General features: G+C 39.0%; 1 protein-coding gene across 3 annotated transcripts in view; it reads left to right on the top strand.

Annotated features, from left to right (window-relative positions):
• The first annotated feature begins 1,622 nt into the window (after positions 1-1,622).
• The window catches only part of LOC114659055 (ERI1 exoribonuclease 3-like), a 361,240-nt gene continuing 339,157 nt past the window's right edge, over positions 1,623-23,705 (top strand). Inside the window, exons 1-2 of one of the 3 annotated variants that reach the window (XM_051933147.1) lie at positions 1,623-1,641; positions 18,595-18,847. In XM_051933147.1, coding sequence (XP_051789107.1) covers positions 18,602-18,847 — 246 coding nt within the window. In that variant the 5' untranslated portion in view covers positions 1,623-1,641; positions 18,595-18,601. Of the gene's footprint in view, positions 1,642-14,252; positions 14,351-18,594; positions 18,848-23,705 lie in introns of those variants that run through there. The other 2 variants (XM_028811267.2, XM_028811266.2) reach the window with 2 other exon arrangements.

Genomic DNA, 23,705 nt, shown 5'->3' with positions numbered 1-23,705 from the left:
TCCAGTTTTGCCATCATTGTCTTCCACAACAGCTTCCAGTGTGTCCAGGGTTCGTCCTGTGATGGTGCAGGCTTTCCTGATAAGTTTGTTCAGGCATTGAGCTTCTTTTGAGTTCAAGTTGCTTCCCCAGGAGACTGCAGCGTAGAACGCCACATTGGCTACTATGGACTGAGAGAACATTTGTCATTTATTTGAACCCCCTGGTACTTATAGCTCTGTACCACTTCCATGTGCTCTCCATCAATAATAACTGGTCTCAGAGGCTCCTTGGCACACCAGAAGTTCATGACTATCTTTTTTGTCTTGCTGAAGTTGAGTTGCAAGTTGTTGTTCCAGCACCACAAGACAAAGTCCTCCACAACCTTCCTGTGCTCAGACTCATTTCCATTTTTAATGCAGCCTATGACGGAAGAGTCATCTGAAAATTTCTGTAGATGGCAATCGCAGGTATTATACTGGAAGTTCATTGTGTGGAGGGTAAACAAGAAGGGAGACAGGACAGCTCCCTGAGGTGCTCCAGTATTGCACGCCATCATTTCTTACACACAGATCCAGGAGACTGTTGGGGCATCAAGATGCAAACCTTGAACTTTTTTCCCAGTCAATGAAGCAGAATAGTGTTAAAAGCATTAGGAAAGTCAAAAGAAAATATCATCCTGACTGTGGTGTTGGCTTTGTCTAGGTGGGAGTAGGCTTTGTGGAACATGTAGATCATTTTGCTGATGCCACTATCCAAGGCAATTTACATACATTTACGATAAAATTGTTTTCTTTATTCTGTTATTTCCAATTGCAGCCCAGGCAAGTGAAGTGACATGCTCAGGGTCACACAGTGTCAGCAGCAAGATGTGAACCCACAACCTCAAGGTCTGAGCTGCAAAGACCAAAGCATTAACCACTACACCACACTGTCCTCAGCTGAATGTTGGTTTCATTTTTCTTGTTGTATTTTGTAACACAACATTTTTTACATCACTGCAAAACCAGCATTATACCAAATAATCAGTAATTAATAATTCTTTGCATTTATATAGCGCTTTTCTCACTACTCATCTTTGCATCTTTTTTTAATCTCAGGTATTTTTACACATATTAAAGTGAAAGAAAGAGCAGCATCATGGTGGCACAGTTCTACTGCAACAAACCTCCTGGGACAGGGGCTCAGTACCCAGGCAGGTCGCTGTCTATTCACCCTTCATGTGTCTGCTTGGGCCTTCACCAGGCAGCTTCAGCCTTTAACTCTTCGGGGTGAGTGGTAAATTTAAATTTGTGTAGAGACAGTGTGGCTGCAAAGGTTTGCAGTGCAATTCCTGCCTTTTGTTTAAATCTGATACTGTAGATGATTCCGTGATGATGTGTAATACAAAAATTAGGTACAGAAGTTGGATGGATGGACATTTTAATGGGGCCGTTATTATGCTAAAGGATAAGGTATTCAATATATAATAAAACTGAGTCTAAGATCTTCCTTTTTCAAGATATAAAAGTTTAATTTACAGTTATAGTGTGTTTAATGAACTATCTTTTTAACCACAGCTCTGGTTAGCTACTGGGTCCTCTTTCTCTGAAACACTGGGACAGCAGCAAGCTTCAGATCAAGTCATCTTTATCAAAGAGAAGAATGGTATCACACTGTCAGAGGTACTGATTTCACAGTCTCAGTAGGAGCCAATTATTTTGCGGGTTATAACTTGGCAAATGTTATAATGAAGAAGATTCACTGTAGGCTCTAATTGAGTCCAGAGTCTCTGGAGATGGAGTAGACATACCAATGTCCATCAGAAACCTTGTGGGAATACGTATTCAGGGTATATTTTGTCAAAAAAATTAATAGACAAGTGGCATGCTTTGTATACACTTTATCCCTAAAGTAACTTTAATAGTATCTTATAGGGAAGAGACAATTTTTCTTCTTAATTTTGTATTGATTGATTTAGTATATAGGATTAATCATTAAAGCCACTTCTCATACCAATATTAATGATAATAACATGAAGAATAAGCTTGCTTAAAGTGCATTCTTGAGCCGTGTGCTAGGGATGGGCAGCTTTAGTCTCTAAGTGTTCAAGCTTTCACACAAATGAACTCACCTGATTAGGTACTGTATATATGGAGGCTATACCTAATTCATTATATTCTGCCTATGGATTATCATTAACAATAATCAACAATAATTAGTTAATTATATTATAATTAGTTTAACCAATTAAGGTGATCATATCAGGAACAAGAAAATGCAGGAATTTTGGGATTTATTTTGTTTTTCTTTGCCTAAGTGCACAACATATGCTATACATGTGTTGTTATCTTTGGGTAGTTGAAGACAGTGTGTTACTTATGAGTTTAGTTTTAATTTTAATGCCAATGTCTGATTCTAGAATGTTCCGTTAGGACTTAGGTGCCACACAGTATATGTTACTGTATTTTCTTCCTATGTAATGAATTGCATGACAGCTTTTTGCACATAAACAAATTGTTATGTACTATGTATATATGGTCCCTATAAAAAAAGTATTCACCCCTTTGAAAGTGTTCATATTTTACTGTTATGCAATGTTACATTGAGCATTTTTGATATGATCAGCAGAAAACAAAGTGAAAAAAGATCTTTGTAAAGTGGTCTAAATTGATCACAAATATAAAGCATAGAATTACAGATAGCATATATATTCACCCCCTTAAATATGATACACCTAAAGCCCATATCACATTATGCAATTTTTCCAGAGCTTTTCAGTTGTAGCCTTCATTTACATAATTTTAGTGAGTAAGAGGCAGCGGGTGTGAAGACAATCGCTTACTGTGACATACCCAGTGACTGTGACCAACTAGTCTTGACTCACTCTGTTTGATTTTCTCTTTAGTCAGAAGGGCAGGGTGTGTGCGCAGGACAGATGACAACCAATGAATTCTCTCCCAGCAATGTGGAATAAGGACATGTCTAATTTGAACCTCACAAATTAGAAGAGAAGCTAATCTGTCTGATTTCTAAAGTTTTAAGTACTAAAACAGAATGGAAACAAGAAAAAAAGACTGTGACTGAATGCACCACAGCTATTAACATCTTTGGTGCTCATTCAGGCAGCAAGGGGGCTGTGGACATCACAAACAGAAGAGAACCATATCTGTTTGATGTTTCATCTTTTGCATACCATTACAGAATGGAGAAATGAAATAAAAGGGTCGAGATTGCTGCTGATCTCACTGCAGCTGTTAACCCTTAAAATGGCAGAATGTTATTGGTTGCCAAAAAAAGAGGCAAGCATGAGTGGACTTGAAGATCGGTGCTCGGCCAGTAAATGTGGCAGGCGTTGCAATTTACAGTCATGTAATTTGACATGGTGTAGCAACGAAATCAGAGACTGTGGTCGGCAAATCTAACATACCCTACATCAAAAACTGGAGATCACCTGTTTGGGGTTTCAATTGATTGTAGTATAATAGGACATAAACTGGAAAGTCTAACTTGTAGTGAGTCAGTATCATTGCCTAATGTACATAGTGAAGGCAAAAGAACACTCCAAGCACTTATTTGAAAAGACAACTGAAAAGCACAAGTCAGGGGATGGAGACACGAAAATACCCAAGTCCATTCAGAAATGGAAAGAGTATCTCACAGCTGGAAATCTGTTAGAGCAGGCTGTCCACAAGAACTGAGTGATCAGGCAAGAAGTAGACAAGTGAGGAAGGCCACCAAGAGATCTATAAGAAGTCTGAATGAGTCACATGATACAGTGACTGGGACTGGAGAGACTATGTAGACTGGAAAAGAGAAAGAGAGAGAGATTAAGAGCATGCACAGATATGGCACGTTGCCTCCACCACACGACAAACCACCTCAGGATTCCAAATTAGGGCCTGATTACAGCTGTGCAATGGGTGCACCACACTAGTTCGAAATTGAATGGAACAACGTGAGGTTTTTTTACAGTGGCTGGAATGCCAATCCTGCCTTCACACTCCAAATTTTCCCTTGCAAGTTGGAGGACCTGCCTGCATGGTTGGATGCAGGTTAATTCACACCCAGGACGGAGCAATTGCAGGTTAGGGCCTTGCTCAAGGGCCCAACTTAGTGGAATCACTTCTGGCATTTATGGGATTCGAACCAGCAACCTTCCAACTGCCAGCGCTGATCCCTAGCCCCAAAGCCCCACATCATCCTATAAAGGGAAAGCTACTTTTAAAAAAAATACACAGTTTGGCAGAAGGCATCAGAAACTGAAGGCATCTGGAATGAGATTCTGTGTTCTGATGAGATTGAAATAGAGCTTTTTTTTGTTATCAGACTAAAACATTATGTTTGAATACTGCACATTATCAAAAACAGACCATCCCCACCATGAAGCATGTTGTTAGCATCATCATGATGTGAGGAGGCTTCTCTGCAGATGGCCCTGGAAGGCTTATGGGTAAAATGAATGCAACAAAATATGGGGACATTCTGAAAGAAAGCCTGATGCAGTCTGTAAAGAACCGACACCTTGGGGGGAAGATTTGTTTTCCAGCAAGACAAAAACCCCAGGCCGGGTGTGGCAGAAGTGCTGAGGTCCAGGGCTCCAAAGGCATAGGGGCACCCCCTGGCGGTGACCACGGGCCCCTACAGGGTTGAGCTTCAAAGCTCTGTACCCGTGGCCCCCAAAGGTACCAGGGCGGTTGCCCCCACATGGTCTGGGGAAGGTGTAATCCCTCCTCTGGTCCACCTGGGCATCCCAGCCGGGTCGCCCCCGCAGCCATCTCCGACAATATATATATATACTGTATATATATAAATATATATATATATATATATATATATATATATATATATATATATATATATATATATACTGTATATATATATATATATATATATATATATATATATATATATATATATATATATATATATATATATATATATACAGTATATATATATATAGAGAGAGAGAGAATTATGTTTCTCTGTTTATGTTACAACATTATGGTTTTGCTTAAGTTACCATTGTTTTTTTCATACTATATTTGCAATTGTTGCATTTGTGCATTGAACTAATAAGTAGAGAAATGCTTAATTAAAATGAATTGAACTGATATGATTTGAAAATTAGAGCAACGGGAGAACAACCCAGTGGACATATGTGGTAAGTCAACAAAGATATTGACCAGGCCAGGAGCTGTACCCTGTTTCCGCTAACTGTGAGGCAGCAGCAATAACTGGTACAGCTTCATTTTATTCAAGGTTTTCTTTTTTTCCATCTGTGGAAATCACAATTTATTTTACCAGTGAACGAAAAAAAATCCTTCTGCTTAAAGTTACAAAGATAGGCTTTATTGAGAATATAAACTGCAGGACTAATATAAGAAGAAGTAATATTTTTGCTTTATAAGTTTGCTTGCCTCTAGGAACAAAAAAAAATTTAATTGCCAGTAGAAATGCGGGCATATTAAGTGAAGTTATGAAAGAAGTTGAGTCCTTTACTCTGTCTGACTACATGAATCACCACCATCTCTTGTTATAAACCCAGACAACTTTCAAATGGTATCTAATGTGCTAAAATTACCTCCTTTATGCAACAAGTAGTATTCTTTCTTGATCTAAGAAATATCTTAATTAACTGGTTGCATTTAGGCACCGGTAATTCCGTAAAAGCATTAAAAATTCTGAGCATGGTGGACATTGAAACACAAAGGGTGTGAGATGTTAGATGTGGTTGATGATCAAAGGCAAGGAATTTAAAGTGAATTCCTGCCTCTGAAAAAATTGTCTGCTTAGCTGATTCATTTTAATCGTATACACAGATCACATGCTCTGATATGTGTAGCACTTGTTAGGAATGGTAGACCCCACATGTCGGTACTTTACTTCCTGCTATTAGAAATGACAAGATGTAAAGACTCTTTATTTGACCGACTGTTGAATTTGCTGCTTCTATGAACATGTGTGTGTGTGCAGAAATATTTGAAGCTTTAGCTTTTTACTGTCAGGTATTTATTGTAAAGAAAAAGGAAAAAGTTCAAACCAATGAAACATGGAACTTTAAGCTTTTGCACTAACACTATCATGAGTTTGCAGAATTTGCAGAAAATGCAAAACATTGAAGCTGGAAGTCTGACAGAAACCACCAGTATATGGGGTACATGAAAACACGGTAGGAAGAAGTGACACCTTTGTAAACTATGAGTGAGATAGGAAACAGAAGCTCGGTGTTTAGCATTTACTTATAGACCTGTAGAGCCTAATAAATGATGAAACATTAAACCAAGAAAGCAACTGAAGACTGAAAGAAATGGACTTTTTACTGTTGCTCTTGATGGGAATGAGTTTGACTAAATACCAAAGGCAGCAGTTTCCTTCGGCAAACCCCATTTTGGCATGTGTCCTAGCAAAATATCCATCCATCCATCCATTATCCAACCCGCTATATCCTAACTACAGGGTCACGGGGGTCTGCTGGAGCTAATCCCAGCCAACACAGGGCACAAGGCAGGAAACAAACCCCGGGTAGGGCGCCAGCCCACCGCAGCCTGGCAAAATACTTATGGGGAATATTGATAAGGGGGATAAGACAGAGTATAGGCGTCAGGTGAACAACTTTGTTTCTGTCTGCAACTAAACATATATAAAATCAAGGAACTGGTTATTGACTTTTGCCATACCAAGAAGCCTCTATGTCCAGTTGCTGTTCAAGGACTGGCTGTGAAGGCGACGAACTGCTACAAGTTTTTAGGGCCCACATCAGTTACATCCTGGACTGGTCTCATACAACAGAGGAGCTATATAAGAAAATCTATTGTTGTTATTGTATACATCCCTCCTCGGGCGGACGTGGAGATAACGGGTGACATCATCCATTCCGATGTGGCTAAATTACAAACACAACACCCCAAGGCACTTGTGCTAATCGCTGGAGACTTCAACCGTGTAACGTTGGACAAAACATTACCTGCCTTCTCCCAGTATGTGGATTGTAACACAAGGGGAAATAGGACTATTGACCTACTGTATGCAAATGTTAAAGACGCATACAGCGCCACCCCGCTGCCTGCACTTGGGAAAGCAGATCATAACCTGGTTCTGCTTCTGCCGCACTACAAACCAAGAGTGAGGGTCCTACCTACAACCACACGCTCATTCAGGAAGTGGTCCCCTGAGGCAGAGCAGGCTCTGAGAGAATACTTTGGAACTACAGACTGGGATATCCTGCTTATATCTTATAGTGAGAACATTGAGGAGGTTGTTGACTGCACTACTGACTACATCAACTTCTGTATGGACATTGAAGTTCCAGTAAGAATAGTACGCTGCTATGCTAACAACAAGCCATGGATTACAAGTGACATCAAGGGCTTTTTGAACCAGAAGAAAAGGGCTTTTAAAGGCGGTGATCAGCATGAGCTCAAGCGCGTGCAGAAGGAACTCCAAGTCCAGCTCAGGGCGGTGAAAAAGCAGTACAGCAGAAAGCTGGAGCAGAAGTTACAGAATAACAACATGAATGAAGTGTAGGATGGGATGAAGATCATCACTGGCTGCAGCTCGAAGCGGAGTGCCACCATCGAGAGAGACATGGAGAGAGCAAACCAGATGAACAACTTCTTTAACAGGTTTGACCATCCTAACCCACTCTCACATCGGAGTACTGCACCCTCCACCCATCCTTCTGCTGATACCAGCATAGGAGAGAGTCTACCCCAACCCACAATTACAGCAGCCCAGGTAAGCAGAGAGCTGAGGAGACTTCGTGCCAGCAAAGCAGCGGGTCCAGATGGAGTATCGCCACGACTGCTGAAGGCCTGTGCGTTGGAGCTGGGGAGTCCTCTACAGTGCATCTTCAACCTGAGCCTGGAACTGGGGAGAGTCCCGAGGCTTTGGAAAACATCTTGCTTCACCCCAGTCCCAAAGGTATCACATCCTAGTGAGCTGAATGACTTCCGGCCTGTCGCTCTGACATCACATGTGATGAAAACCATGGAGTGGCTGCTGCTTCACCACCTGAGGCCACAGGTCCATCACACCCTCGACCCTCTGCAGTTCGCATACCAGGAGAAGGTGGGAGCGGAGGATGCCATCATCTACATGCTACACCAATCCCTCTCCCACTTGGACAGAGGCAGTGGTGCTGTAAGAATTATGTTTCTGGACTTCTCTAGCGCCTTCAACACCATCCAACCTCTGCTCCTTAGGGACAAGCTGACAGAGATGGGAGTAGATTCATACCTGGTAGCATGGATCGTGGACTATCTTAAAGATAGACCTCAGTATGTGCATCTCGGGAACTGCAGGTCTGACATTGTGATCAGCAACACAGGAGAACCGCAGGGGACTGTACTTTCTCCAGTCCTGTTCAGCCTATATACATCGGACTTCCAATACAACTCGGAGTCCTGCCACTGCAAAAGTTCGCTGACGACACTGCTATCGTGGGCTGCATCAGGAGTGGGCAGGAAGAGGAGTATAGGAACCTAATCAAGGACTTTGTTAAATGGTGCGACTCAAATCACCTACAACTGAACACCAGCAAAACCAAGGAGCTGGTGGTGGATTTAAGGAGGCCCAGACCCCTCATGGACCCCGTGATCATCAGAGGTGACTGTGTGCAGATGGTGCAGACCTATAAATACCTGGGAGTGCAGCTGGATGATAAACTGGACTGGACTGCCAATACTGATGCTCTATGTAAGAAAGGACAGAGCCGACTATACTTCCTTAGAAGGCTGGCGTCCTTCAACATCTGTAATAAGATGCTGCAGATGTTCTATCAGACGGTTGTGGTGAGCGTCCTCTTCTACGTGGTGGTGTGCTGGGGAGGCAGCATAAAGAGGAGGGACGCCTCACGCCTGGACAAACTGGTGAGGAAGGCAGGCTCTATTGTAGGCACAGAGCTGGACAGTTTGACATCTGTGGCAGAGCGACGGGCACTGAGCAGACTCCTGTCAATAATGGAGAATCCATTGCATCCACTGAACAGTATCATCTCCAGACAGAGGAGCAGCTTCAGTGACAGACTGCTGTCACTGTCCTGCTCCACTGACAGACTGAGAAGATCGTTCCTCCCCCACATTATGCGACTCTTCAATTCCACCCGGGGGGTTAACGTTAACATTATACAAAGTTTTTGTCTGTCTGTATACCTGCATTGTTATCACTCTTTAATTTAATATTTTCTTTATCAGTATGCTGCTGCTGGAGTATGTGAATTTACCCTTGGGATTAATAAAGTATCTATCTATCTATCTATCTATCTATCTATCTATCTATCTATCTATCTATCTATCTATCTATCTATCTATCTATCTATCTATCTATCTATCTATCTATCTATCTATCTATCTACAGTGCATCCGGAAAGTATTCACAGCGCATCACTTTTTCCACATTTTGTTATGTTACAGCCTTATTCCAAAATGGATTAAATTCATTTTTTCGTCAGAATTCTACACACAACACCCCATAATGACAACGTGAAAAAGTTTACTTGAGATTTTTGCAAATTTATTAAAAATAAAAAAATTGAGAAAGCACATGTACATAAGTATTCACAGCCTTTGCTCAATACTTTGTCGATTACAGCAATTACAGCCTCAAGTCTTTTTGAATATGATACCACAAGCTTGGCACAGCTATCCTTGGCCAGTTTCGCCCATTCCTCTTTGCAGCACCTCTCAAGCTCCATCAGGTTGGATGAGAAGTGTCGGTGCGCAGCCATTTTAAGATCTCTCCAGAGATGTTCAATCGGATTCAAGTCTAGGCTCTGGCTGGGCCACTCAAGGACATTCACAGAGTTGTCCTAAAGCCACTCCTTTGATATCTTGGCTGTGTGCTTAGGGTCGTTGTCCTGCTGAAAGATGAACCGTCGCCCCAGTCTGAGGTCAAGAGCGCTCTGGAGCAGGTTTTCATCCAGGATGTCTCTGTACATTGCTGCAGTCATTTTTCCCTTTATCCTGACTAATCTCCCAGTCCCTGCCGCTGAAAAACATCCCCACAGCATGATGCTGCCACCACCATGCTTCACTGTAGGGATGTTACCAGGTGTCCTCCAAACGTGACGTCTGGCATTCACACCAAAGAGTTCAATCTTTGTCTCATTAGACCAGAGAATTTTCTTTCTCATGGTCTGAGAATCCTTCAGGTGCCTTTTGGCAAACTCCAGGCGGGCTGCCATGTGCCTTTTACAAAGGAGTGGCTTCCGTCTGGCCACTTGACCATACAGGACTGATTGGTGGATTGCTGCAGAGATGGTTGTCTTTCTGGAAGGTTCTTCTCTCTCCACAGAGGACCTCTGGAGCTCTGACAGAGTGACCATCGGGTTCTTGGTCACCTCCCAGACTAAGGCCCTTCTCCCCCGATCGCTCAGTTTAGATGGCCGGCCAGCTCTAGGAAGAGTCTTGGTGGTTTCGAACTTCTTCCACTTACGGATGATGGAGGCCACTGTGCTCATTGGGACCTTCAAAGCAGCAGAAATTTTTCTGTAACCTTCCCCAGATTTGTGCCTCGAAACAATCCTGTCTCGGAGGTCTACAGACAATTGCTTTGACTTCATGCTTGGTTTGTGCTCTGACATGAACTGTCAACTGTGGGACCTAATATAGACAGCTGTGTGCCTTTCCAAATCATGTCCAATTAACTGAATTTACCACAGGTGGACTCCAATGAAGCTGCAGAAACATCTCAAGGATGATCAGGGGAAACAGGATGCACCTGAGCTTAATTTTGAGCTTCATGGCAAAGGCTGTGAATACTTATGTACATGTGCTTTCTCAATTTTTTTATTTTTAATAAATTTGCAAAAATTTCAAGTAAACTTTTTTCACGTTGTCATTATGGGATGTTGTCTGTAGAATTCTGAGGAAAAAAATGAACTTAACCCATTTTGGAATAAGGCTGTAACATAACAAAATGTGGAAAAAAGTGATGCGCTGTGAATACTTTCCGGATGCACTCTATCTATCTATCTATCTATCTATCTATCTATCTATCTATCTATCTATCTATCTATCTATCTATCTATCTATCTATCTATCTATCTATCTATCTATCTATCTATCTATCTATCTATCTATCTATCCATTTAATCACAGTGCCTAAGAGTGGCAACATGTTGCATGCTGATTAGCACATGCAAGTAAGAATTTCACTGTACTCTTCACACATGACAATAATGATTCTATAAAACCATAAACCTATGTGGGTTCAGGCCATTACTCAAAACAAACATATCCTTTACCTCTTGTTTTGTACTTCATGTTTAGTTACTCGATTCTTGAGGTTTAACCCCTCAATTCTTTCAAAATAGCAAGGAATGAACAATGAGAAGACAAAGGGGCCACATCCAATGCATTCTACAGAGAGGTGATCAGTTTCAACAGCAGCTACTATATGTAATAATAAGAATAATAATTCATTACATTTATATAGCGCTTTATATAGCGTCTCAGTACTCAAAGCGCTATCCACACAGGGAGGAACCGGGAAGCGAACCCACAATGTAAGCTCCAGTTAGTCATTTCAAACCCCAAATAGTAAGAAATAACAAACCAAAATGATAATGAACCATTTCAAGAGTGATGGACTGGGTCAAGGTACTACAACCACTTAGTACGGAGACACTCCAGGGTTTATAGCCAGCACCAGCTACTTGATGGCTACTGATACTATGTCAGCAAAAAAAAGCTGCCAGGCCAGTTACTGATCCTGCATGCTTAGTGTTGCTGACACCAATTCTGTACTCCGACTACTCCTTTGAAACTACAGTAACATTATAATAAAGGTAACAGTGGAAACTAGTTAAATTTATTTTATAACACTCTTATTTCAGATGCACTTTTTACAATATTTAGAGCAAAGTAAGTCCAGGAAGAACAGCAACAACAGCAACATTTACTTTGTGGCGGTCGGCTGGGGGATGTGCCCAGCAGGGACGCCTGGAAGGGCCGGGAGAGGGACTATGCCTCCCCTGGGCCACGACAGTGCAGCCACCCTGGTCGGTATGGGAGCCACGGGAACTGAGCATGGAACCTCAACCCTATTGGGGCCCGTGGTCACTGCCAGGGGGCGCCCGGAGGATCATAGAGCCCTGGACATCAGCACTTCTGCAACACCCGGAGGTGCTGGCAGAAGGAATACCAGGGACACCCAGAGTGCTTCCTGGTGCTCAAGCGGCACTTCCGCCACACCAGGAAGTGCCGCAGGAAGATTGTCGGCGGGCATCTGGAGCACATCAGGGTGGATATATAAGAGGCCGCCTTCCTCCAGTCGTTGGCCGGAGTCGGGAGGAAGAGGACAAAGCTTGGGAGAGAGGAGCAGAGGTGGTGAAAGGAGGACTGTTGAGAGGCCCGGACTTAAGGGTGTTTGGTGTGAGGACACTGTGTGCTGTGCGGGACACTTTATTTATTAAACATGTGTGTTTTTTGGAACTGTCTGTGTCTGCCTGTTTGTGTCCGGGCTGGTTTACCACAACTTCTATAGTACATTTTCATACAAAGGATGTAGCTCAAAATGCTTTACAAGATGTCAAATAAATAATTATAAACAAAGAAAACACAAATTAAAATTAGATAAGAAAAATAATGAAAATTTGGTATACAAAAATTCAATAAGTGCATACTTACATAAGACTGATAAATAATTAAGGGAAGTAGAGTATAGAATTGCTTTTTAAGTCTCTAAATAAAGTCTGATAATTAAGTCAGATGGACAGAGCGGACAGAAGAAAAAAAAAACTCCAGTTAAGTTGAAAAAAAAAAATCTGCAGGGATTCCGAGGCCAAATTACTGCCAGCCCCCACTGTGCATTCTACCTGACATAAATGTGCTTAAGCAGTTCCTTATTGCATTTTTAGGCTTCGTCTTAGAGGATCTGATTCAGTGGGTCTCATGGAAAGTTAGGGTATCCTCTTTTATTCAAATATCACAGGTTAATGAGCATGACTTCAATCAGATGGTGTTGGCACAGAATGCCACCGCAGAAGAACTGGAAAAGAAAACAGAACAAAGTAAAGATTAATAATGTTTGCAAACCCATTAAAGAGTAAGATAATTCTGAGTTTTTATTTTGGTTTATTAAGAGAAGAAATCGTAAAATATAGCTACAAAAATGCAAATGAAAAAATGGGTTTTTAAGAGTTTTATAAAAAGATCCACATTGTTGTCTGGTGTATCTCTTTTGGTAAAGTATTCCCGATTATTGGTGCATAACAACAAAAGGCTGCCTCACCACTTCTTTTAAGCTTGGCTCTTGGAATTGATGTTTAAAGATGTAAATAGAAAAGTTCTCAATGCCATATCAGTCCTTAAATTTTTTTATATGCCAGTTGTAAAACGTCCGAATTTATTGTGCTATGTTTAAGTGATACAATGCATAATGTACGTAGTTCCACAGATAATTGTGTTTTAAAATTATTTTACATTAATATATTATACTTGTGCTTTTGCCTCAAAGTACTTGTTTAAGATATTCATGTTTATAGATACACAGTAATTTATAATTATAATGTATGCACTTTGCACATTTTTAGTTTGTTATTATTGTGGTCTATTGTATTAAATTAAGTAATTTGTGTTATTTACATCCAAGGTTTATACATTTATTTTGGCTTTTTTTTGTGGAAGTGGGAGCCATTGGTGAACCTTGCCTGAAGACCCTCATGAGCTTTTTCAGACACTGCCTTACACCTTGCTCAATTCAATCCTTCTGGACTTAAAAAAATTAAAACACAAGAATAAATTACTTCTTAGGGAGATTTGGTGTTGCGGAAATATTATTTCCCGCTACCCTAACCCTAAAATAAAATAAGCAGAGACAGAAAACACATGTACTGTAATATGCAGTTCATCAAAGAGTTAAGAAATCAGAGTATTACTCTGATGTAATCGAGAAAGATGTGCCGTGGAAGCAGCTGAGGCGTTGTTTCATAGCAATAAATAAGTACTTGGCGTCTGAGTATTAAAGAGAAAAGTATGGTGCCATCTCATGAGCATGCGGCATTTGTCTTCTTTAGTTTCATGCATAACCACGACGTGTTTTGTTCATCGGATTACAGAAAGAATAACAACAAGTTGTGCAACTATGAAAGAAATGCATTTATAAAACTATCCGGACTTTAATTAAGGTACTCGTTTTACAGCAAAAAGTTCGATGCTGCAGGCATTTAATGGCTAAATTGAATCCAATTGAACGACAATCTTTCCCTACACTACCGCACATAAACTCGCTTTCCCAGAAGACCTTTCGTTTTCCTTGCACGCTAACAAATCTCGGTCACAAGATCGTAGGCTGACCTTCCAATTGGATACGAGGTTGTCAGTTTCTGGACGTGGGCGTAACTCGCATGTGAACGTAAGCGCTATCGTCAAGGCCACTTCAGAAAGGTTCTGTGTGAGTAAAGAGAAAGTTGGTTATTTGGTTTCCTTGTCTTTGAAAACCGGTGAAACCATCTTGGTTTAAAAATGAGTCAGTTAATGAATTTAACATTTGATGCTGTGTATTTTTGTATGAAATGATTTGACTTTGTTGAGGAAGGTATTTGCAGAAATCTTAAAACCGAAAGTACTCGTTTGGCAGATTAAAACATACATGAAAACATCTCACTCAAATTCTGTTTGGAAATTTGACTGCTGAAAGCATCCAACTCCTGTAACATTGGAGCGGAATCCTTTACAATTTAAGAGTAATTAAACGATTTATTGTTCTGTTTAAGGGTGTTATAATCGGAAAGAAACTTTCTACGTGGCTCATTTTAACAAAGCTTCGGAGTCGCTCTCTTAACCGTTAGGCACAATAATCGTTAAAATGTGTTTTGTGTTGTCAGCAGCCCACACATTTAACTGCGAATTTGATGTATCTGGCGCTAACTATAGCTTGTATGTCTTTTTTAGTCTTCAGTAATACTGTACAGTTGCAGCATTATAATGCAGTGTTCACATTCTTCTATTTTCCGTGACCACTTTGGCCAATAAAGATTTGTGGTGAGCCAGCACCCATCGTATTAGCCTTGCATGTAAGGTAGGAACTAGCCTTGGACAAGGCAACTATGCATATGCTTATGCTCCCTCACTCTCGATCAACAAACACTCTTACCAATTTACAGTTATCCTGGCCTGTATGTCTGAATGTTTGAGAAAAATATTCATACAGACACTGGGAGAATGTGCAGACTCCTCACAGGCAATGACTGGCCCCCTTGTACTCCAGTCAGATCTTCTCGGGTCATGAGACAGCAGCACTATAATCACTGCACCCACATGGGCAAAACAACCAGATGTTGTAACAGAATCTGAAAAGAGAAGGGCACGTCTGAACTGAAGCAGTTGTGCAAAGAGGAGTGAGGCAAAATATTATAGCAATATGGGGATGCAAGAAACACAGGTTTGTAATTAGCTGCTTTATGCCGACTGCTTGTGAGTGGCCCTAAAAAGGACCTTTGGCTTCTTCAGCAGCTGCTTCTGCCATGCCCCTTGGGTGTTCTGCACTCTTCACGGAATCCCAGCTGCATCAATTCTTTGCCTACTCATGAACACTGCTGGGCTTCACCTCACCCTGCTCATCCAGGGTCAGAGGCAAGGTATATGCCACTCTTTCCCCCGGATCCATGAGCTGACTCAGGGGCTAGGGTCCACATCTTAGACTTGCCAGTAACAAAGCATCAGGGCTGATAAACTCTAGCATCCAAGAGATGTTTACGAAGTGCTTTCTAAATATTGTGTCCGTACCTCCTTCCCATGCTAGTAATGAGGCTACTTTCATATCTGGCTTCTCCAGGTATTCCCAACACCTCAGACAGTCGGGGGCCAGCTGAGGAGTATATCCTTCTCGGATCCAGACCCAGTGGTGCTACAATGCCTTTCTAGGACTGTCAGAGATCAATAACTCCAGTGAAGTGTCTGGTTGTGGTTACTGATGCTAATTTTGGCATAGCCAGTTTTTTAGTTCCTTTTTATATGAATCACTGAGTATTCTATTATGTAACTTTGTTAACTGATATGAATATAGAGAAAAGCCAAGCAAAATGACACCTTTTATTGGCTAACTAAAAAGATTACAATATGCAAGCTTTCGAGGCAACTCAGGCCCCTTCTTCAGGCAAGATGTAATACAGAAACTGGAGTTCCCTGTGTTTATATACACACTCTAGGACAAGAAACAACATTGATAAATCTTTAAATGAGAAATTTTAAATGTAAAAAATTAATAGATTCATTCAGGCTAGGGTTAATTTAACAAGAGAGAGAAGAACAATGTATGGTTAAGATCTTTGGATAAGATAACTGTCCAACAAAGTCTTTTGAAGTTTGTAATGAGTTTTTTCAAAACAATGTGGATCTGTAGACAGGTTGTCTATCATTCTGAGAGATGTAAACAATCCTCATATCTGGCCATAAAACTCTTGTCTTTATTCAAGCCATGTTGTAATGTATTAAATTTTAGCATGAGTTTAACTTCCCATTCTTTTCTCTCTTGCTGTGTTTTGAAGTTGCCCATAAGCACTGTGACTTTAAAGTCCCTCTCACAGTGTCCATGGCTGTTGAAGTGGGCCGCTACAGGAACATCTGTGTTGCCGTGTTTAATGTGGAACCTGTGTAAATTCATTCTCTGGCGGAGTGTTTGTCCAGTTTCTCCCACATAGAGTGCAGTATCAGTGTTAACTGATATGAGAAAATATTGTGTCATTTGTTTTCTTAAGATGAAAAAAGTTTAACATAATTTAATATTTAGTTTTGTTTGAAGGTCCAATAACATGTACTGTGGGGAAATTTGCAATGTAAAAAGATAAGGGGAAATTTTTGCACAGCATTGAAAATTATTAAGAATTTGATAGCTCCTTGAGAACTTGATGAAAGCAGTATATCTCTTTCTGGATTTTATATTAATAAAAGTTGATTTATATTTTCTATTAAATAACCAAGTTGTGTATTTTAATATATCGTTGGCAACATGTTAGGTGTTGGTGGGACATGAATTTCATAATACTATACTACCACCTGTAATATTTACTTTATAGAGGTTATGTGTCTGAAAGTTTTGTAGTCATTGTCAGAAGATGTGAATGAAGCAGGGGTATGCTGCTGGGTTCGTCTTACAGTTATGCTGTACTCTGTGTACACATGCTATTCAACTGATTTAGACAATAGCTAGTGTTAGAATTACTCGGAAATTTGCATTTTGGTTTGATGAATATAGTATATAAACACCATTTCATTTTACAAGTCTGGCTAAAATATCATAAGATGCTTTGTTCTAGATTTTTGTGTTAATTTTTAACAAAAACCAGAGACATTCTGTGTTAACATCACCTACTTTCACTAAAAGTTGGAGTCTTCTTTCACATCATTTTGTTAGCCTGTTGAAATAAGAGAAAGTGCCACCACCCTTTAGCATTGTCACTGTCAAATCCTATGACTTAACTACACTTTCTTATATCTGCTTCAGGTGTCTTTGTTAATTAACCTCAACTGATTTCAATACATTTCACTTCTTACAGCACTGTTGCACACATCTTCATGTGGTCACATATTTTATTTGGAATAACTATGATACTAATAATGAATGGATCATGTTCAGTACCTGTAACTAGCGCTACCTGCATCCTATGTGGGGGTGTGCTTTATGAAAAGTGCTATATGAAATAAAATATGAATGTTTTATGTAATGACAAGCATTAGGGCAATCCAACTTCTTCAAGTATATTCACTTTCTTCCTTATCTGTTGTTTTCATAAAATAATCAGGAACCTTAGGCAGCTTTTTAAAAATAATTAAGCGGTTGCTTCCCAAGACCCAATACCAGAGAAGGTGATTTTGAAAAATTAAAGATGGTAATTACTGTTGTCTGACGATAATGTTCACCATGAACAGTATTTTGTGTAATTAATATTTATTGAACCATTTTCTAACACTTTAAAAATACTGTATCGCCATTTATCCATCCTTTATTTTTTTAACCATCTATTTCTAAAATTGGGTTTGGGGCCAAAGCCCTTCCCAATAGCACTGGGCAAAAGGCAGGCACCCACCATGGTCAGGGCCAACTTATATACAAATCTGCTCATACTCATACAGGCCAAGTTACAGTTAACAATAGGCACAACCTGTGTGTTAGTTCTGACCAGTCTCCTTGTCCCTTCCACTTAGAAGCACCCACTTAGCAGGATGCTACCACCACCATCCTTCACCAAAGGGATAGTATGAGGCAGGTGATGAGCAGTGCCGCCTGGTTTAATCAAACAGAGTACTTGGAGGTTTGCCCAAAGAGTTAATTTTTTTCCAGCTCTCAGAGTCTTTTAAATGCTGTTTGGAAAACTCTAAGTGGACTGTCATGTAGATTTAGGTTCATTCTTACCTGTAAATTGAACCCATATGAGTTTGTGTATGTGCATACATAGGCAGTGTAATGTACTAGGCGCCTGCCTAGGACATTTTTCTACCTTCTGCTCATTGCTGCTGTGATAGGTTCTGGCCCCCTCCAATGACCATGAATTAGATTAAACAGATTTTACAATGCTATGTTATATGTACAGTACACCAGATTTGTCAGTCTTTAAATATACATAATGTTTTAAGGAAAATCATCTTTATTAATATTATGTTGTATAATTAATGTGCTTTTTGTTTAATGTTTTACAGGTCATAAATGAACTGGCAGAAAATCTTTGGCCAAATCTGTTATGCTGCTCAAAGATCAGGTTTGATCTCTGTTGAACTTCCAAAGTATTCTAATATTAATAACAGAGTTACTAGCAAGCCACACTGGTTATTCATCAACTGCAGATCTCAAGGCACTACTGTGGGCATGGCTGGCCTTCAACAACAAAACTTCCAATATTTTTTAGTCTTGGACTTTGAAGCTACATGTGATACAACTCCCATTCATCCTCAAGTAAGTACAAGGTTTTTTTCATTCTTAAGCATATTTGTAAATCTTTATTATATAAGTGAATTGAAAGTAGAGATGAAATACCATCTAAATAGAGTTGTTTGAGTTATTCAATTAAAATGTACATTTTACTTTGTTTTTTTTTTTTGGTCAACACCTGGCTTTAAACCATCTCAACTGGAAGGGACAGTGCTTCTCTGGCTTAGTTGCCTCATTGGGTGTCCTCTTGACACTGTAGGACAAAAAAACAATACCATTAGTTACTTGCCAACACTTGTTCCGGAGTGGTATTACATACCTCAAGTGAACCTAGAAGGTGATTCTCTAACTATACAGTATCTTGTGTGTATAATTTAGTTTGGGCTTAACAAAATAGTTTAGGCTTCAAAATGTTTTATAGACATATTTTAAAAAACCTGTATAAATTTAAAGTTTCATTCTATTGGGTCTTATCAGGTCAGGTCAGGTGTGGGAGCATGACCTGGTACAATGCGTTGCTGCAGTTATGACCAAAGTATAATGATAACACAAAGAAACCGCACAAAATACATGCACCATATATAATTTTCTGTGTTCCTCTTTACATGATAGTTGATGTGGTCATAATGTAATCGACCCATTTTGCATAACCAACTCAATTCTGTTTCAGATCTCAAAGAGCCAAAGCTTAACAATGCAACTGTTTTTTGTAAGTGTTAATTTACATGGTAAATGCATTGCTCAGTAATGCATTATAATAAGTTATTGTGCTGTGGTGGGGACAGTTTTTTCCCCCACCACAGTCTAATGACTGATGTTGCTGAAAATATATACTGTATGTTGTCGTCAACCGAGAGTGATATACTGTACATGTCTAAATGAAATGTTGGGTATCCTAATGGATCACCACACTTTTACTGAAGCAACAAGTTCAAACAAAATAATAGGTGCATAATGGTGCAAAAATAGAACAAAAACGGAGTCTGTTTTTAGCTAAAGCAATAATGCCCTGAAGAGCGGTCAAGCTTCAGGTTGGCACCTGGGGCCTGGCCCATTTACTCTGTGCCCTGTTTTCTTTTTTCACTTGGAAACTAGCACAGGATGTGGGTATATTATCTTGAGTGTGTAAAAACACTGCAGTTCCATTCCTGGTGTGTTTATGTAAGGCCCTACCTAACTGAAATCATTACTCCGGAACCTATTTGGTGGGATGATTGTGGCTAGCGCTGCTTTTCTCCTAATGTATTTTGCATTGTTACAGTGCAATTTATATAGCCTATGGAACAAGATTCATGATGAGTGACAGCATGGTGGATGTTGGTCATGAATGCATGGAAGAGTTCCATTGTATTTTGTACTTGTGACAAAAAACCTGAACTAATTATACTAGATTGCATTTTCTATGAAAGCCTTAGAGTTTTGAACAAAATGAATACATTTTTTTTTTCTTTGGCCGTATGTCAAAATACTCTTGAATATACAAATATAACCTTAAATGAAGAAAGTATACATCTCACCTGGCTAAACTGATTAGGCATTTTATATTTAAGCATTTTGTAATGAAGTGCACATTTAGCAAACTGTATAGCAAAATAAAACATGTTTTAGAGCAGTGCTTTTTAAAATATGGGTCATGACCGAAATTGGGTTGAGGACATGCTTGTGATGAGTTGTATGCATTCTGAGACATAGCCTGTAGACAATGCCATTGACACTTCACAAACTGCTTTCGTTTCTATGGCACTTACAAATAATAGCACCTATAACACCAACTTGAAAAACAGTTACAAGGTTAAGAGACCGTACATGTCAAAACAAAAACAACTGGTGTGACATAAGGATGTGGTGCCTTGGCAGTGTTGTATGTTAAATCCAGTCTCCGTGGTCATGTGCAACTTGTTGGTGCCACATTGCATGTTTGCTGTTATAGTGTAAATTGACTGTAGTAAATCTGTAACAGAGGTGAAAAGATGATATTGTATTGAGTTTATTGTGCCTTGGTGAAGACGAATTCCTTCTTTTAGTACTTGACTATAGTAAAGTGGTTTGATAAATCTCAGTCCACTGGTGATGTGAAGGATGCGTTTGTTAGAACATTGAGAAATGTAAGAACAGCAGAAAATATCAAAAGCATGAGACAGGCTGTAGAGCAAAGCATTCAGCATTCAGCCCATGGTCAGTCAGTAGCATTAAACATTTTAAACTGGACTGCCCACAAAATTCTTAAAGTTATGCTGTCAACCGCTTAAAATACAAAGAGTGCACACATCCATCCACCCATTTTCCAACCCGCTGAATCCGAACACAGGGTCACGGGGGTCTGCTGGAGCCAATCCCACCCATCACAGGGCGCAAGGCAGGAACCAATCCCAGGCAGGGCGCCAACCCACCGCAGGACAAGCACACACTAGGGCCAATTTAGAATCGCCAATCCACCTAACCTGCACACATTTTTGGAATAATTTATCTGTGCGACTCAAACTTTTTTACTCAGTTTATTGAATTGTTAAGTGAAAACTGGGAGATGCTGAACAATTTACAAACTCATTTACAGGAATGTATTAATGGTGGCGGTCATTTGAAAAATATTCTAAAAAATGTAATTTAAGACAAGGTGTGTAAATGGCATCTGGATATTATTTTTTGTCTAGTTTGTTCCTTGTCTGGCGCCATCAGCTAAGTGGCTAAGTTAAGTGACCATTTGAACTGTCTTTTCAAAAATCAGCATATCCTCCTGCTGGACGTGTTATAAAGAAAAATATATTTCTTAACTAAACCTTACACTAAGCATTTAAACTGGCAGTGGTACACCTCATAAATCTATTCACTGTTTTGAATGAAAATAATTGTTTGGTTAACAATATGTTTGAATTCCACTTTCTTTTTTAAATAATATTCATATGAGAAATGAATATGTATGGCTCTGCTGTCATTATGGTAATAATCGTCTTCTTGAGACCAAGTATGATATCAGTTTTCATATTTGGGTCCTCAGATTAAAAAGATTAAGTTTAGAGTATAAATCTTAGAAATATTTGCTGTTATTTGGAAATAAAACATAATTTTATCCACCTGGTGTAAAGGAAAAGAAGTGCATTTGTAATATTTTTAGTTATGATCAATATTTATTTTATGTATCACTTTTAGAGTGGAAATACAATAAGAGAAAATATTGAAAGATAACATAATTGCAGAATAAAAAAATACTCCTGGTTTCTTGTTGGTGCCTTGTGACTCATTTTTCTTTTACATACTATTTTATGAAATAGGTTTTATTTGCCATATAATACAATATAATATCTAGCTTTAGTCTCTTAAAGTATACCTGCATGATGTCACCTAACCCATAGTTTTAACTTTAATGTTTAATGGTTTCAAATATCTTGTGAAATTAGTTTTGTTACAGTGCAGTGCAGTGCTTTATTTTGTAAAGTTTCCATTTAACAGATATTTCTTCTGATAGTGACCGCAGCAGTAGTCTTAAAAGCATGACCTAACTAATATAAATGATTGTATTATTCTTAATCAGCAAAAACCATGGATGATGTGATCATTACATCATCCTCTAAGCAATCATGATACTTGCTGAAAAAACACCTATCAATTCCCCTTCACTGGATCTGCCAGGTTTTTAGTGAATTTATCCATCTAAGTGACCTGATGTTGTAGTAATTTTAGTAATGAGTAGAGAAAAATACATAATTTCAGGCACCCTCTACCTTCCCGCAACTGATAATGTCTGCATCCATCAGTCTTCAGTGTAGCTCAGAGTAGAGTTTAGAATTAGCTATTTACAAGACTGGGCTAGAGCTTGTTTAAGGTATGTAAAAAACAGATCTAATAATGATTTTTTTTTGTTAATGCAACTATATTTCTTTATTCAGTTTAGAATTAGAAGTAGCAGATTTTACCTTGACCATCTTGAATGGCTTTGTTAAAGAAGTCACTTCCTTTGCTTTTAAAAGCAAATATGATATGTTGTAGTTGCTTTAGACTTCCAAAGTACCACTTTTTTGCAGAAGGTTACAGGAAGAGGTTTAAAGCTTTAGTTACCTGTGGTAAAGTGCATAATAAGACTGAAAGATCACATATGTAGAAAACAAACAGTATATACAGTATAAAATCAGGATGGTGAACCAGTTGTAAGGTTACTAATGGTAATTTTGTTTATAGTTGCTATGAATTTTATAACTGAGTAAATATACTTTAGCTTATAAGATACATTTGTGTAACAAGATGTTACATTTAAATTAGCACTGTCAAAATAATCATAGGAGTATTGTTAAAATTTGTCATAATAATGTCACAGCTAGCTGGCTTCTGGTGAAAAAGAAGAAAATATATTTAAAGATAAAGAAAATCAAAAGCACATGTAATAGAAAAAAAGTTCTTGAATAGCATTTGACAATGGTGAGACAAATTTCCAAAGTAATGGACTGCAAAGATTTGGCTAAGTAAATCTGGTTGTTCTCAGACTGGAGAGCCACTTTTATGTGAATGTTTGTTTCAATCAGTTTTATAATAAGAGTCATTTTCTTGGTATTAAAGCAGCATGTCACTTAATTAGCTGATTTATCTCTACTCTTTGTGTTCCATCTCAGAAACTGTAGAGCTTTTCAAAGTTCATGCTTAAATTTTATTTCATGTGTTAATTCTGTTTCTATACATTTTGAATTTCCTAATTTTAATTCATTTAGCTAAGATTCTGAGACTTTGATTTGTTTTTTTAACCAATAAAAATAAAATGTAGAAAATAAGGAAGTGAACAGAGGAACAAATATGTCAGTTTCTTTTATTTGTTCCAATATTTAGATTGAGAGAGGGGTAAAACTATAAGCAGTTTTGAATGGTTCAATTCTGTCTTTTATAGCATAAAATATAT

This window comes from Erpetoichthys calabaricus, chromosome 10 (genome assembly GCF_900747795.2).
Source record: "Erpetoichthys calabaricus chromosome 10, fErpCal1.3, whole genome shotgun sequence".
Lineage (NCBI taxonomy): Eukaryota > Metazoa > Chordata > Cladistia > Polypteriformes > Polypteridae > Erpetoichthys > Erpetoichthys calabaricus.
This window is presented reverse-complemented; position numbering and strand designations above follow the sequence as displayed.